General features: G+C 41.7%; 1 protein-coding gene across 1 annotated transcript; it reads left to right on the top strand.

Annotated features, from left to right (window-relative positions):
* Window positions 1-237: 237 nt before the first annotated feature.
* LOC127634895 (alpha-N-acetylglucosaminidase-like) lies at window positions 238-13,127 on the top strand. The gene is made up of 7 exons (XM_052114642.1): window positions 238-700; window positions 1,785-1,932; window positions 2,741-2,887; window positions 3,178-3,263; window positions 3,451-3,707; window positions 8,710-9,437; window positions 10,193-13,127. Exons 1-7 carry the CDS (start codon window positions 288-290, stop codon window positions 10,670-10,672), a joined length of 2,259 nt encoding a protein of 752 aa, XP_051970602.1. The 5' UTR covers window positions 238-287; the 3' UTR covers window positions 10,673-13,127.
* Window positions 13,128-13,836: the final 709 nt, after the last annotated feature.

The following is a 13,836-nucleotide window of genomic DNA, read 5'->3' as shown; positions in this document are numbered from 1 at the left end:
AAAGCCTGATAGAAACTGAAAATAACAGTTGTTTTAGCCTAATATATTACAGGGATTATACAAAAGAACTAGATCATGTGATAAATACAACACTGTTTCTCCTTTTCATTAAATCAGACATTCTTATTGGTTAAAGCGCTTCAGAGAGTTCTTGTGATTGGTCGTCTGCTTCTTCATTGACAAACATAGCTTCCTGCCCACGCGAAGACGATCAACAGTAGAAAGGTTTATAGAGTTTTTAACCCTACATCTGTACTACCCATGCTGCTGACGTCACAGGACTCAAAATGATACATTGTATCCGCAGCGCGTTCCTCGCTCTTATATTTGTTACAATGTTGCAGTCTGTCTGCAGTGACTTCCACACTCTGGCGCATCTGAGAGCGAAAGTTAGCGATAAAACTCAGTCCAGAGCTGTGATGGATCTACTCAAACGACTGCTGGGAAACAGATCTCGGGATTTTATCGTGTCAGTCAACAGGAGTTTGTCTAAAGACAGTTTAGACGTGTGCGAGCTGCGATCCGCGAAAAACAATAAGATATTGGCAGTGGGCAGCACGGGGGTGGCAGTGGCCACCGGTATATACAACTATCTGAAATACTTCTGCAACTGTCATGTGTCCTGGTCCGGAGATCAGTTAAATATCCCCCGACCTCTGCCCCATCTCACCGGCGTCCTGCGAATCAACACAAAGCACAGGTAAGTGACGTCACGGTCACATCATATTTTAAAGAGGCAGAACAGGTCTATGACAGTTGTATAGAAATCATTTTCACACACGTTTCCTGAAAGAAGAAGCTTGAATATTGCATGCAAACAGCATATGAATTAAATATGTAATATACAGTATGGAGTAAAGGATCCAGTTACTCAGCAGAGATACACTAGAAGAAATCATTTATACATTTTGAATGCAAACTATTTTGTTGGGACTAATAAAAGTAGGCTATACAGCATTTATGTATACTATACGATGATATGGCAGAGTTCATAGTCACATAGACTGGCACATATGTTCAGGTAGCATTTGTAGCACAGATTTCAAATGATTATGGGATCAACATAGTCTTCTCTCCGTGTAAAATAGACTTTAATCCATATTTTGGAAATGATAACTATAATCATCTTTTAAAGCATGAATGACTACTCCATATTGACTAGCTCAGTGGCTCCCAACCCTGTTCCTGGAGGCCCCCCAACAATGCACATTTTATCTCCCTTATCTGACACACCCAATTCAAGTCTGGGAGTCTCCACTAACGAGCTGATTAGTTAAATCATGTGCATTTGATTAGGGAGATATTGAAAATGTGTAGTGTTAGGGGCCTCCAGGAACAGGGTTGGGAACTGCTGCTATATAAGAGTGTGTTTTTCCCTCCAGGTTTATGCAACTCTGCATTCTCTAAACTGTTGCGTTTGTTTGTGGTACATGTTCTCACACAGGTCCAATCAGGGCATCCCCCACTGTGTTGTGTGTCGTGGTCAGGCACATGAAAAAATGCCGCTTTGACGATACTTCTTTCCGCCATTGTTCAGTCAGAGAGAGGCGGAACTTTTTTGTTGTTGTCTGGTTGTGTGTCTTGTTAGCTCTGCAAGAGCAGGCCTGTGCTATGCCACTCTCATAAACTGTGTCAGCCTGTGAATTCAACACAATATTGTGACTGTGATGCTATGAATGAGTTCATGTTCTATATTGCTACAAATCAGAATGTTATTGATTGCAAAATGTGCAAAATACTAGTTAAAAATTTTCAAGTAACCCTAACACTATGTGTGTTCCAAGGTTCAGGTATTATCAGAATGTGTGCACTCAGAGTTACTCCACTGTATGGTGGGACTGGCAGAGATGGCAAAGAGAGATCGACTGGATGGCGCTGAATGGCATAAACCTGCCTCTGGCTTTCACTGGGCAGGAGGCGCTATGGCAAGAGGTGAGAAATTTGAGGATTCAAGAAGAGGCTGTTGTGTTATAATAGGGGTATTATAATTTATGTATAATGTCAAGATTTTTTGGTTGAAGCTGAAGTGTGTAATTTTGCACCTCTAGAACTTCCAAACAGAATTGTAAAAAAACTGAATTGTTTCAGACAGCTTTCTGAACACACACACACACACACACACACACACACACACACACACACACACCCATCTGCTGTTGATTGTACACAGATAACAGATAGTTCCCGCCCCCAACTCATTCCATTGGTTGAGTCAATGTTGTCAGGCTGGACTGGTTCCTCAAAACAAACAGAGGAGTTTTTATAGTGCCACAGAGATCCAGTGTTTAAAGTTTTTGAGCAAATGAACCTATGAGTGGTTTTACCCGATTTCACCTTTTTTCTATTGTTATATTAAGGTCACATTAAAACTGACTTGGGCATTTTTTACAAGGCCTTCATCATTTTGTTTTTTTATTGTTTTGCCTTGTACCAGACCCAGAATTGAAATATTAAACTTTGGAGAAGTTTGGCAAATGAATTTCTTAAATATAAATATTTAATGTAGTCCCTCAGTTAATATGAGGTCATTAAACAGCATGCACAAAAATTATCCAAATTAAATTTGGAGTGTGACCAGCAATACCTCAACTTTACAACATTATTTAATGTCAATACCCGCTAGTGAAATGTATTACTTTTACTGTATGTGATTTTCTAGTCTTACAAATTCATATTTGTCCAGTAGACTATATCTTGTGTTCGATATTTGACATGCTCTTTTTCTTTTTTTTTGGTGCAGGTGTATCTGTCTCTTGGTTTTAACCAGACTGAGATTGATCACTTCTTCACAGGTCCAGCTTTTCTAGCATGGAACCGTATGGGAAACCTCTTTCAATGGGGTGGACCGCTTCCCCAGTCTTGGCATGTTAAACAGCTCTATCTGCAGGTGCTGAGGTTTAAGGGGGTCTTTTTAAAAAAAGATAAAATCAATAAAATTGTGAACTTCCCAAGCCTTTTTATGTTAAGTAATGTTTTTCTTTCCATTTTTTTAAATCTTACAAAAACAAGGCTTGAGTAAGATTAAGTCCATGTAAAGAAATCCATGTCTTCTTTATAGTTTGTGGAGCAATATTGCTCTGGAAGATTAGGATGAATGCACTTGGTCCTTCCTTTGATCTCTTTACCTTTTAATCCATGCTTTTGTCACTTTCATGAATTGTACCTTCATCCCTCCAGTTTAAAATCTTGGACAGAATGAGGGCTTTTGGAATGTTACCTGTATTGCCCGCTTTTTCAGGAATTGTTCCTGAAGGTATTACCAGGTATTTTGCCCTTTTCTCCATTTCTCATGAATAAACTCTTTAATTAGATCGATAAGCACATGTAAATGGAATCTTTTGAAAATGTGATTGATTTGATATTTTGCTGGTTGTTTGATCACTGTAATCTTTATTTGTAAATGGCCACTGTGATAAAAGAAGACAGTGGTAATTTAGCAATGTCGTTTAGGTTGTTTCCCAAAGCAAATGTGACCAAGCTAAGCTCCTGGAGCCATTTTAACTGCACCTACTCCTGCGCTTATGTGCTGGACCCACGAGACCCGCTCTTCCAGCGAATCGGAGCACTCTTCCTGTCCCAGGTCATTAAGGAGTTTGGAACAGACCACATTTACAACACAGACACCTTCAATGAGATGAACCCTGCCTCCTCTGACCCCACTTACTTGGCGTCTATTAGTCGTGCGGTTTTCAGTACTATGACTTCAGGTAACTATGTGATTGATACTTTTCTACAGACATGGTGCTGGTGCCCAATCTGCAACCATTACGTAAGAAGGATCTACCACATTTTTTCCAACCAGCCCTTTAAACTTGCTGGTCTTGAACCAAAACAACATCTCCTTGAAACACAAAACTAAACTAGATAGTATAAACGTTGATCATGTGAGTAGTTTGAATTTTACGCATTAGATACAGTATATTGGTTTTACCGATTAACCGGTGATGTTAGTTGATTTTTGGAACAAACAAAGCTATACAGAGTTGTCGATAGATTCTCTAAACTCTTTTTCTGGTGAATATATTGGCTAATAAAAACACAATTTGATAAATACTTAAATATAGTGCACTGTAACTGAGCCATATCTCTGTAATTTCAAAATTAGAGTCCCCATGTATTTCAGGCTTGTTTATAGTTTAAAGTCCCACATTATGCACCAAATCTTATTTTTTCTGGTTGTTATTGTGATTTTGGTTGCACAATATACTGCTTTTGGGATTTTATTCATTTTGGACTCATGTAGCCTCAATGTCTGTGTCCTTCAAGGAAAGTATAGACTAATAATTGTTTTATTATTGTTTAAATTGATTTTAAAAACGATCGTCAGATTAATCCGTTATAACCCTTTTCCAACACGTTAGTTATCAGTATCGTCCAAATCCACTATCAGTCAACCTCTATTTCTGATCGTTACATTAAAGCCAGTTCACTTGCATAAAGACGTCTCTGTTACGTACGTAACCTCGGTTTCCTGAGACGAAGGGAACGAGACATTGCGTCTTGCTGACGCATATGCGGAGTGTCCTTCTAAACGACCCAGTTGAAACCCCTCTACAATAACGGCAATTCTAATATTGTCTATGGTGTTTGAGCCCTGCTGTTTTAGATGCGAAGCGGGCGCGCAAACACCATTCCTCCGAATTTTCAGAGTGAGGGACAAAGAGTGGATCGTTCGCACCTCAAACAACTCAGAGTTTTGTAGTACGGCCAGTTTATGCAACGTCTCGCTCCCTTCGTCTCAGGGAACCGATAACATTCCCTTACAACTCTGTACATTTGACATTGCGTCCTGCTGACGCATATGGGGAACAGAGTCCCTTTATGCCGCACTACACAACATAACCTACCAGAGAGGATACATGATGCCGCAGGATGGCAACCGACATGAGTATGCCGCAAGTGAGTCACCCTCATGTTGGGCCAGGAAGGGAACACTCAGAATGGATATATGAACTATAGACATATAGTATGAATTAACCGCTTCACAAAGCTAGTCAGGAAGAAAGATTTATTTATATTGTAAGTGCTTGTGACTTTATGGGAAATTACAATGGCCTGAATGCTGGTGGTTGTGTAAAATGGGGAGCCTGTACTTAAAAGGAGGGGCATAAGTATATGTTTGGCCAACGAAATAGCATGCGTTCTAAACAGAGAGGACTTGCGAAGAGTGAGGCATTACGTCTAGGTTGTTAAACCATGCAAATGTGTTTTGAGAAGGCCATCCTACTGCAAAACATATGTCTTATAATGACACACAGTATTCCCATGCCAATGAGGAGGCCATGCCTCTAGATGAGTGTGCTTTAACACCAATTGGGCAAAACTTACCCTGCGACTCGCAAGCCAGAGCAATCGCATCAACGATCCAGTAAGAAAGTCTTTGCTTGGAGACGGACATTCCTATTGTGCGTCCTGCATAGCACACAAAGAGCTGATCAGTCTGAACTGGCAAGTGCGCTCAATGTATGTGTGTAGCGCCCGCACAGGGCATAATAAATGCAAGGATTGTTCCTCATCCAAATTAAGTGGAGGAGGGAAGTACCTTGGGAACATAGCCTTTTCTGGGTTTGACAGTGGCTTTTGAAAGACCCTTACCAAACTCCAGACATGAATTGATGATTGTTAGTGCATGTAAATCACTGACCCGTTTTACTGGGGCCAGAGCCAGCATGGTCACGTGGACGCCACTATGGTCTGTAAAATGGTGTTCATAACTGAATGCATCAGTTCTCCTGCATTTAGCGCGCTCCGTTCAGAGGCCACACATACAGGTTACACAGGAATGCCACCGCTATAAACCCCAATCCTTTTTTTAAATGGCGTCAGTGGAAGTGTTCTCTCCAGTTTGAACTGAAAAAGACACCATACCTTGCTCGTGAGGTGAATGCGCCCGCTCACGGAGTGGAGGCGGACTCCCAAAAAGGAGATTTGTTGTCTGAGGAGAGTGTGCTCTTCACCCAGTTGACATTGAGGCACAAGCTGTTTTAGATGTTGAAGCAGTAAGTCTCTGTGCTGGCATAACCGAGCCTCTGATTAAGCCAGTAACTGCCAATCGTCGAGGTAGTTCAAAATGCGCATGCCACTCAGTTTCAGAGGGGCAAGAGCCGCATCAATGCACTTGGTGAATGTACGAGGAGCTAGAGACAGTCCGAAGGGCAGGACTTTGAATTGATACGCCATTCCCTCAAACGTCAATCTCAAAAACATCTTGTGATGTTGTATAAATTAGACATGAAAGTATGCATCTTTCAGATCTAGCGATGCAAACCAATCGTGTGGGCAGACGTGCAATAAGATCTGTTTCTGAGTAATCATTTTGAACAGGCATTCAAATGTCTCAGATCTAGGATTGGCCGAAGCCTGTCGTCTCTCTTTGGAACAAGAAAATATCCCTATTTGGGTTTGAGCTTTTCACGAGGAGATTGTATTTTCGGCTTGTAACACTGGTGCGACTTCGGATGAAACTGTGGAAGACAGAACACCGTTGAAACTGGGTGACTGACATTTTTAGCCAGGCGCTGGCCTGACACAGAGTAGAAGCGAACCATTTGTGAGGTATTACTCTGTTTCTGCATAAAATGTCTCATGGCCTGTGAGTGTTGCTGAGTCGCGACGTAACGTTTGGCAAATTGATCCACAGAGCCGCCGAAGAGGCCGACTGGAGACAGTGGAGCATCCAACAGAGCAAGTTTTTCCTTGTCACGCATTTCCGTGAGGGTCAGTCAGATGTGTCGATCCAGAACCACCAGGTTGGTCATTAACTTGCCAATGGCCTGTGTAGTGACTTTTGTGGTACGCAGCACTATGTCCATAGTGGTGTGGAGCTCTTTGAATGTCTCTGAATCATAGCCTTGCTCGTCCATTTGCTTGAGGAGCTTGGCTTGAAAGACCTGGAGCCCCGCCATCGTGTGGTATGGTAAACCACCTTGGCCCACCGCTGAGTATGCTCTTGCAGCCAGTGTGGATGTCATTCGACATGGCTTGGAAGGATGAACAGGGCATGATTTCCATGCCCTGCTACTCGAGGTGTGCCGCTACCGCCGCCTCCACAGAGGGTAGATGGGCATAATATTTTTCTTCCCCGTGATCCAAATTAGAGAAGATGGAATCACTGCGCTGGCGAGCTGAATAGGGTGCGCACCAGGTTTTTAACAGTTTGTTATGAACTTCCGGGAAGAACAGGATCTGCAGAACACAGTTGCTTGATGGTGTCCAGACTGCAGGAACCATTTATCAAAGCGAGATTGTACAGGTTCCTCTGGAGGAGACCACGCGAGATGGAGCTCTCCTTGTCAGTGGCACGTGCACGCTCCTCACCCTCACTGGGGGAATGGGCGGTGGCATCATCCACTGACCACTCAGCAGATGCAGCGAGAGACATCGTCATAATCCCCAGCATCAGAATCGCCGAATGAGACGAGACTTTGCACTCCTGCAGATGGCCGGAGCTCATCACGCACATAATGTATTGGCATAGACACATTACATGGAGATTGAGAGACTCGCGGGGCATGTGCCGGCATGAGGTCCACCTCAAATTCGTCCTGCTCGACCTCGCCGTGCCTCGCGTGCCTCGCCGTGCCTTCTCGTGTGATCCCTCGGTCACAGAAGAGGTGGTTGGGAGGGCGCGGGAGGCTGAATCACCCCTCAGAATGTTTATTTGTGGCTGGTTATGTAGGAACATAGTCAATGAGTGCGTTTACATGCATACCAATATGGTAATAACAAAAATCTGCTTATTCAAAAACTCCAACTGTAACAAATCCCTTAGCTCCTAGGGAATGAGGAAGTGGGAGATGGCGATTCCAACACAGGAAGAACACTATATTTTTAACAAAATATATAGCTTGGCAGCGATAACAAAAATAGATGGAAAAGTGTTAGCTTTCTAACAAATTAAAGGGGCCAACAACTGGCCAACACCGCAACTGGCCAATACACAAACAGATTGTCAGCAGGGCTCTCTCTCTCCCCGTCTGCCACTGTCCCCTCTTCTTAAATGCCACAGTCACTCCTCACTGAAACACAAGACAGGTGTTAAGCACAGGTGGAAATCATTCACCACTCATCTCCCCGACCTTACTCTCCACAGACATCGTCGCTCTGCCACAGCCACATCACCACACGACAACTCAAGAAAACTGCGTTAGTCAGTTATTCTCAGCTTTTGACGTATAAAACATAAACGATTATGCTCTCAACACTTGCCCACATTGAATAAGCTGATAAAAACAGCACTTAAGGTGTTTACATGCAACGGGGTAATGGGGAAAAGATGTTTTCTGCTTAAATTGTTCATGACTTTGTGCGTTCTCTGTATATTATTTTAATCTGTTTAAGGATGTGCATGTAAATACGCCCAGTTAGGTAATTGTTTATCTCAAATGTCAGAGAGATTCACAGATCCTCTGCCCAAGCACTGTTTTGGTGGAAAGGATGTATGAGTGTCTACAGTTGCTTTTATGATATTATCCTAGAGTTGCAATTGCTCTTTTTTTGTTTGGCAAATCTGACTGCAATTACTCTCATTTGGAAATCCGCAGCTGACCCGCTGATTTTATAGGGCATGGTTGGGGTGTTTAATCACAGACTGTGATTTTTGCATGTCTGTAAAGTGTACTGTCCTCCCTACTGCTGACACAAATGTTTTTTTCTTTTTATTCACTCTCATTCTGTCTGTCTCTCTCTCGCTCTCTCTCTCTCTGGCAGTGGATCCTCAAGCAATTTGGCTGATGCAGGGTTGGCTCTTTATCAGTGACCCTTTATTCTGGAGACCTGTCCAGGTCAAAGCCTTGTTACACGGTGTCCCTCTGGGGCGAATGATTGTCCTGGATCTCTTCGCCGAATCCATACCCGTTTACTCTTCAACTAACTCCTTCTACGGCCAGCCTTTTATTTGGTGCATGCTTCACAATTTTGGGGGGAATAGTGGCCTGTTTGGAACAGTGGATCGTATTAACTCTGGCCCTTTTGATGCCCTCAGGTTCCCAAATTCCACACTGGTCGGGTTGGGTTTGACTCCCGAGGGCATCGAACAAAACCCGGTAGTTTATGAACTCATGAGCGAGCTGGCCTGGCGCAAAGAACCTGTCAACCTTTCCAAGTGGGTGTCACTTTATGCTTTGCGCCGCTACGGTAGCCTGGATGAGAACCTAGTGTTGGCGTGGCGACTTTTGTTTCATAGCGTGTACAACTGCACTCTTCCGCAATACAAGAACCACAACCGGAGTCCTCTGGTACATAGGCCATCACTGCACATGCAAACGGACATTTGGTACAAACCTGCTGACTTATACAAGGCATGGAAACTGTTGTTTGAGGCTGCGCCAGGGCTAGTCTCTTTGAAAACCTTCCGATATGATCTCGTTGATGTGACACGACAAGCGCTTCAGATTCTCACAACAGAATTCTACAAGGAAATACGAGATGCGTTCCAGGTAAACTCAAAGATAAGTTTATATTTAATGTAGAGGAACAAGCAAACCATTTCTGATAGATTACAAGATTACTAAGGCAAGCATCACTCTCAAATGCATCATATTGCTCAAAAATAGTTAGTGATTTGAACAAATCACTACCATCACTAACCATACTTTAAGCATTAAATTTCAATGTTTAACTCCTCCAACACTGTGCTATGGACAAAGATTAAATGATAAATGGTCTGCACTTATATAGCGCCTTTTTAACCTTAACGGTATGCAAAGTGCTTTACACTGTGACTCATTCACTCATACATTCATACACAATGCAAGGCGCTAGCCTGCCATTGGGAGCAACTTGGGGTTCAGTGTCTTGCCCAAGGACACTTCGGCATGTGGAGTCGTGTGGGCCGGGATTTGAACCACTATCCCTGCGATTAGTGGCTGAACGCTCTGCCACCTGAGCCACAGCCGCCCCATACTTCCTTAACCAGACTGTTGTGCTTTTTAAGCAACTGCATAACACTAAAACCTACTCGGAACACATTTCCTACCGCATAGGAACGCCTGTTCAACCATTCGCAATGACCAAGCATTGAAGCAACGAATTTTGCTTGGCCAAGCACCACATTTTCAGAAAATGTTTAAAAATTGTGGATATTAAAAACAATTCACACAACTCTATCTTTGAATTGACTGTTTAACTGCAAACACAACAGCATCATTATTCGCAACAATCCATTCTTATAATTCTCATATCCAATTAACAGGCCCAAAAGCTTCCTGATCTCCTGACTGCCGGTGGCGTTCTTGTCTACGATCTCTTACCTGAATTGGACCGCCTCCTTTCCAGCAATGATCGCTTCCTTTTGGGGGCGTGGCTTCAGCAGGCACAATCTCAGGCTATGGATCAACATGAGGCGCAGCTGTATGATATGAACGCTCGAAATCAGATCACACTTTGGGGCCCCGATGGCAACATCCTGGACTATGCCAGCAAAGAGTGGGGTGGTCTAGTGGAAGACTATTATTTGCAGCGTTGGGGTTTGTTTGTTAATACGCTAGTGGAATGTCTGGACAGAGGAAGACCGTTCAAGCAGGACGTCTTCAACCAAGCTGTGTTTCAAGTCGAGAAAGGTTTTGTGTACAACCAGAGAAAATATCCAACCAAGCCACTAGGGGACACTTATGACATTGTGCGACGGATCTTCCTCAAATACTACCCATACGCCATGAAAAGGTTAAAGTGAAGTGACCACTATGCATTTGATGCTTAGAAATCATTCACAAAGCATTCAGGAATCAGAGTGATACATGCATATGATGGGAAACAACAGTCAAAACACCAGCTTCCAATGTTTTCTTTATAAAGATGAGTGGCTATTCATGCTGTTTAAATGATTAGGACAAGAAAATTAAGGAAATGGAGGAGGATGCAATTATTTCTTTCATGTCAACTACTTTGAAATACTTTTTATGACCTTCTGGGAAGTGTCTCAGACCTGACAAGACATTTCTTAATGCATTATGTATCAGCGTTTCACATTATTCATCCATATCACCACCTGTTGGGCAGGGAGGAGAATTTATAGATATAAATGACTTAAATATTGATCCGTTTCTCACCCACACCTATCGTATCTCATCTGAAGACATGTGTTAAACCACTGGAGTCTTATGGATTACTTTTATGCTGCCTTTATATGCTTTTGGTGCTTCAAAGTTCTTATCACCATTCACTTGCATTGTATGGACCTTCAGAGCTGAAATATTCTTCTACAAAAATGTTGTGTGTTCAGCAGAAGCAATAAAGTTATACACATCTGGGATGGCATGAGGGTGAGTAAATGATGAGAGAGTTTTCATTTTTGGGTGAACAAAGCCTTTAGGTGTTCACAATGGGATAGCACACTTGCAATACACTCACCTAAAGGATTATTAGGAACACCTGTTCAATTTCTCATTAATGCAATTATCTAATCAACCAATCACATGGCAGTTGCTTCAATGCATTTAGGGGTGTGGTCCTGGTCAAGACAATCTCCTGAACTCCAAACTGAATGTCAGAATGGGAAAGAAAGGTGATTTAAGCAATTTTGAGAGTGGCATGGTTGTTGGTGCCGACTGATTCAAGCTGATAGAAGAGCAACTTTGCCTGAAATAACCACTCGTTACAACCGAGGTATGCAGCAAAGCATTTGTGAAGCCACAACACGCACAACCTTGAGGCGGATGGGCTACAACAGCAGAAGACCCCACCGGGTACCACTCATCTCCACTACAAATAGGAAAAAGAGGCTACAATTTGCAAGAGCTCACCAAAATTGGACAGTTGAAGACTGGAAAAATGTTGCCTGGTCTGGTGAGTCTCGATTTCTGTTGAGACATTCAGATGGTAGAGTCAGAATTTGGCGTAAACAGAATGAGAACATGGATCCATCATGCCTTGTTACCACTGTGCAGGCTGGTGGTGGTGGTGTAATGGTGTGGGGGATGTTTTCTTGGCACACTTTAGGCCCCTTAGTGCCAACTGGGCATCGTTTAAATGCCACGGCCTACCTGAGCATTGTTTCTGACCATGTCCATCCCTTTATGGCCACCATGTACCCATCCTCTGATGGCTACTTCCAGCAGGATAATGCACCATGTCACAAAGCTCGAATCATTTCAAATTGGTTTCTTGAACATGACAATGAGTTCACTGTACTAAAATGGCCTCCACAGTCACCAGATCTCAACCCAATAGAGCATCTTTGGGATGTGGTGGAACGGGAGCTTCGTGCCCTGGATGTGCATCCCACAAATCTCCATCAACTGCAAGATGCTATCCTATCAATATGGGCCAACATTTCTAAAGAATGCTTTCAGCACCTTGTTGAATCAATGCCACGTAGAATTAAGGCAGTTCTGAAGGCGAAAGGGGGTCAAACACAGTATTAGTATGTGTTCCTAATAATCCTTTAGGTGAGTGTATATTGGCCAAGCATTTGCGTTTGTGTTTGCTTACTTGTGTAAAGTATGTTTTTGGCTAAAGCTTTACCAATGTGCAGGACCGGATATTTTACTGCTGGAGTTTCTACTGTCATTTCAGGTTTTTTGTACTGTATACACTGATTGTATTGTGCCACCCCTAAAAATTTTGAATTTTGGTACAAATTTCCTGTAGACACTACATGAAGGCATTGTTATGACTGAAGAAACTGGGCCATTCCCCCTGCCTTGGCATGCCAGACAAAACACAGCAACATTTATTTATTTTTTTATTTAATAAAAAAAAACATCTTTAAACAGAACCTTTTTTTAAAAAAGTGGTTTTGATTTTAGGAAGCAAAATACATTAAAGGAATGAAACCAGTAACTTCAGAAACATACCAAAAAGTTTTTTCTTGACAATCTAAATAAGATGCAGGTTGTTACCTACCTCTGAATTAAATTAAATATATTTTCAGTGTACAATATTTTGACAAAATAATTGATTAGTCAACCCCAGGTAAATACTTCCCTGTCTTATAATGGGCTGCTGTTTTCTTTAACAGCAGAAAATGCTACAACTAACCATATTATAGCATCAGAATAGACGTAGTTCAACATTACGAATACGATTTATTTTTAGGTTGGTTTTAGAATATGGATCTTGTTTTAGATTATTTAGAATCTGTATTCAACAGCCTGTAATTTTTGTGTTGATTCTTATTTAGTTCTTTGTTAACCAGCATATACAAAATCATATTAGACACTTTATATATTAGAAATTGTTGAAAGTGAAAAGCTATTTTTGTATTTTGTCAAATAAAAGCCATACTTTTCATAATACTTTTGCTAGTCTTTTACATTTATACACTTAAACAGCCTTCATTTTATCAGGGTTCAGAATAAAGTATGAAAGTTTTGAGTATGATTGTCTTTTTGATACTTTGATGGACCTTGTTGGAGGTCAATGACTTAACATGGGGAGAATGAATGGTTTGTATTTATATAAACTAGATGAGGACACACATTATATTCTGTTTTATTAGTGCTTTTATTAGGACATATTAGTTCCTAACTAGCTGAATAGGTGAATAGGCTCTTTAGAGCTGTGATGGTCTCTCATTTATACAGGAGGACACATAAGTGTTCAAAGTTTTGCTGAAAAGGTTGTCCTTACAGTACTTATTGAAAATGACTCATTCTCTTTTTCAAAGTAAAAAGACTCTTTTATGGTGAAGTTGGGATTTGTTGCATGTGTGAACTATTGTGAAAGTGTACAAAAGTTTTCTGTGAATATGATCCCAAGGAGAACTTGAGCTGAAAAGCGTTTTATATAATTTTATACAATACATTGCGGATGTTTCAGACAAATTTCCGATACATACCTATTTTAGATTTTACCATGTACACAAGATATAAGAATATCAACATTGTGGAGAATTTC

The sequence above is a fragment of the Xyrauchen texanus genome, chromosome 42 (genome assembly GCF_025860055.1).
Source record: "Xyrauchen texanus isolate HMW12.3.18 chromosome 42, RBS_HiC_50CHRs, whole genome shotgun sequence".
In the NCBI taxonomy this organism is placed as follows: domain Eukaryota; kingdom Metazoa; phylum Chordata; class Actinopteri; order Cypriniformes; family Catostomidae; genus Xyrauchen; species Xyrauchen texanus.
Note: the sequence above shows the minus strand (reverse complement) of the source record. Positions and strands in the feature narration are given on the sequence as shown.

Excerpts from the sequence above, each read along its gene's own strand:
- LOC127634895 (XM_052114642.1), top strand. The coding sequence starts at position 288 with ATGATACATTGTATCCGCAGCGCGTTCCTCGCTCTTATATTTGTTACA. Across the intron at positions 701-1,784 it reads CGAATCAACACAAAGCACAG|GTTCAGGTATTATCAGAATG; the intron begins GTAAGTGACGTC and ends GTGTGTTCCAAG. Across the intron at positions 3,264-3,450 it reads GTTCCTGAAGGTATTACCAG|GTTGTTTCCCAAAGCAAATG; the intron begins GTATTTTGCCCT and ends AATGTCGTTTAG.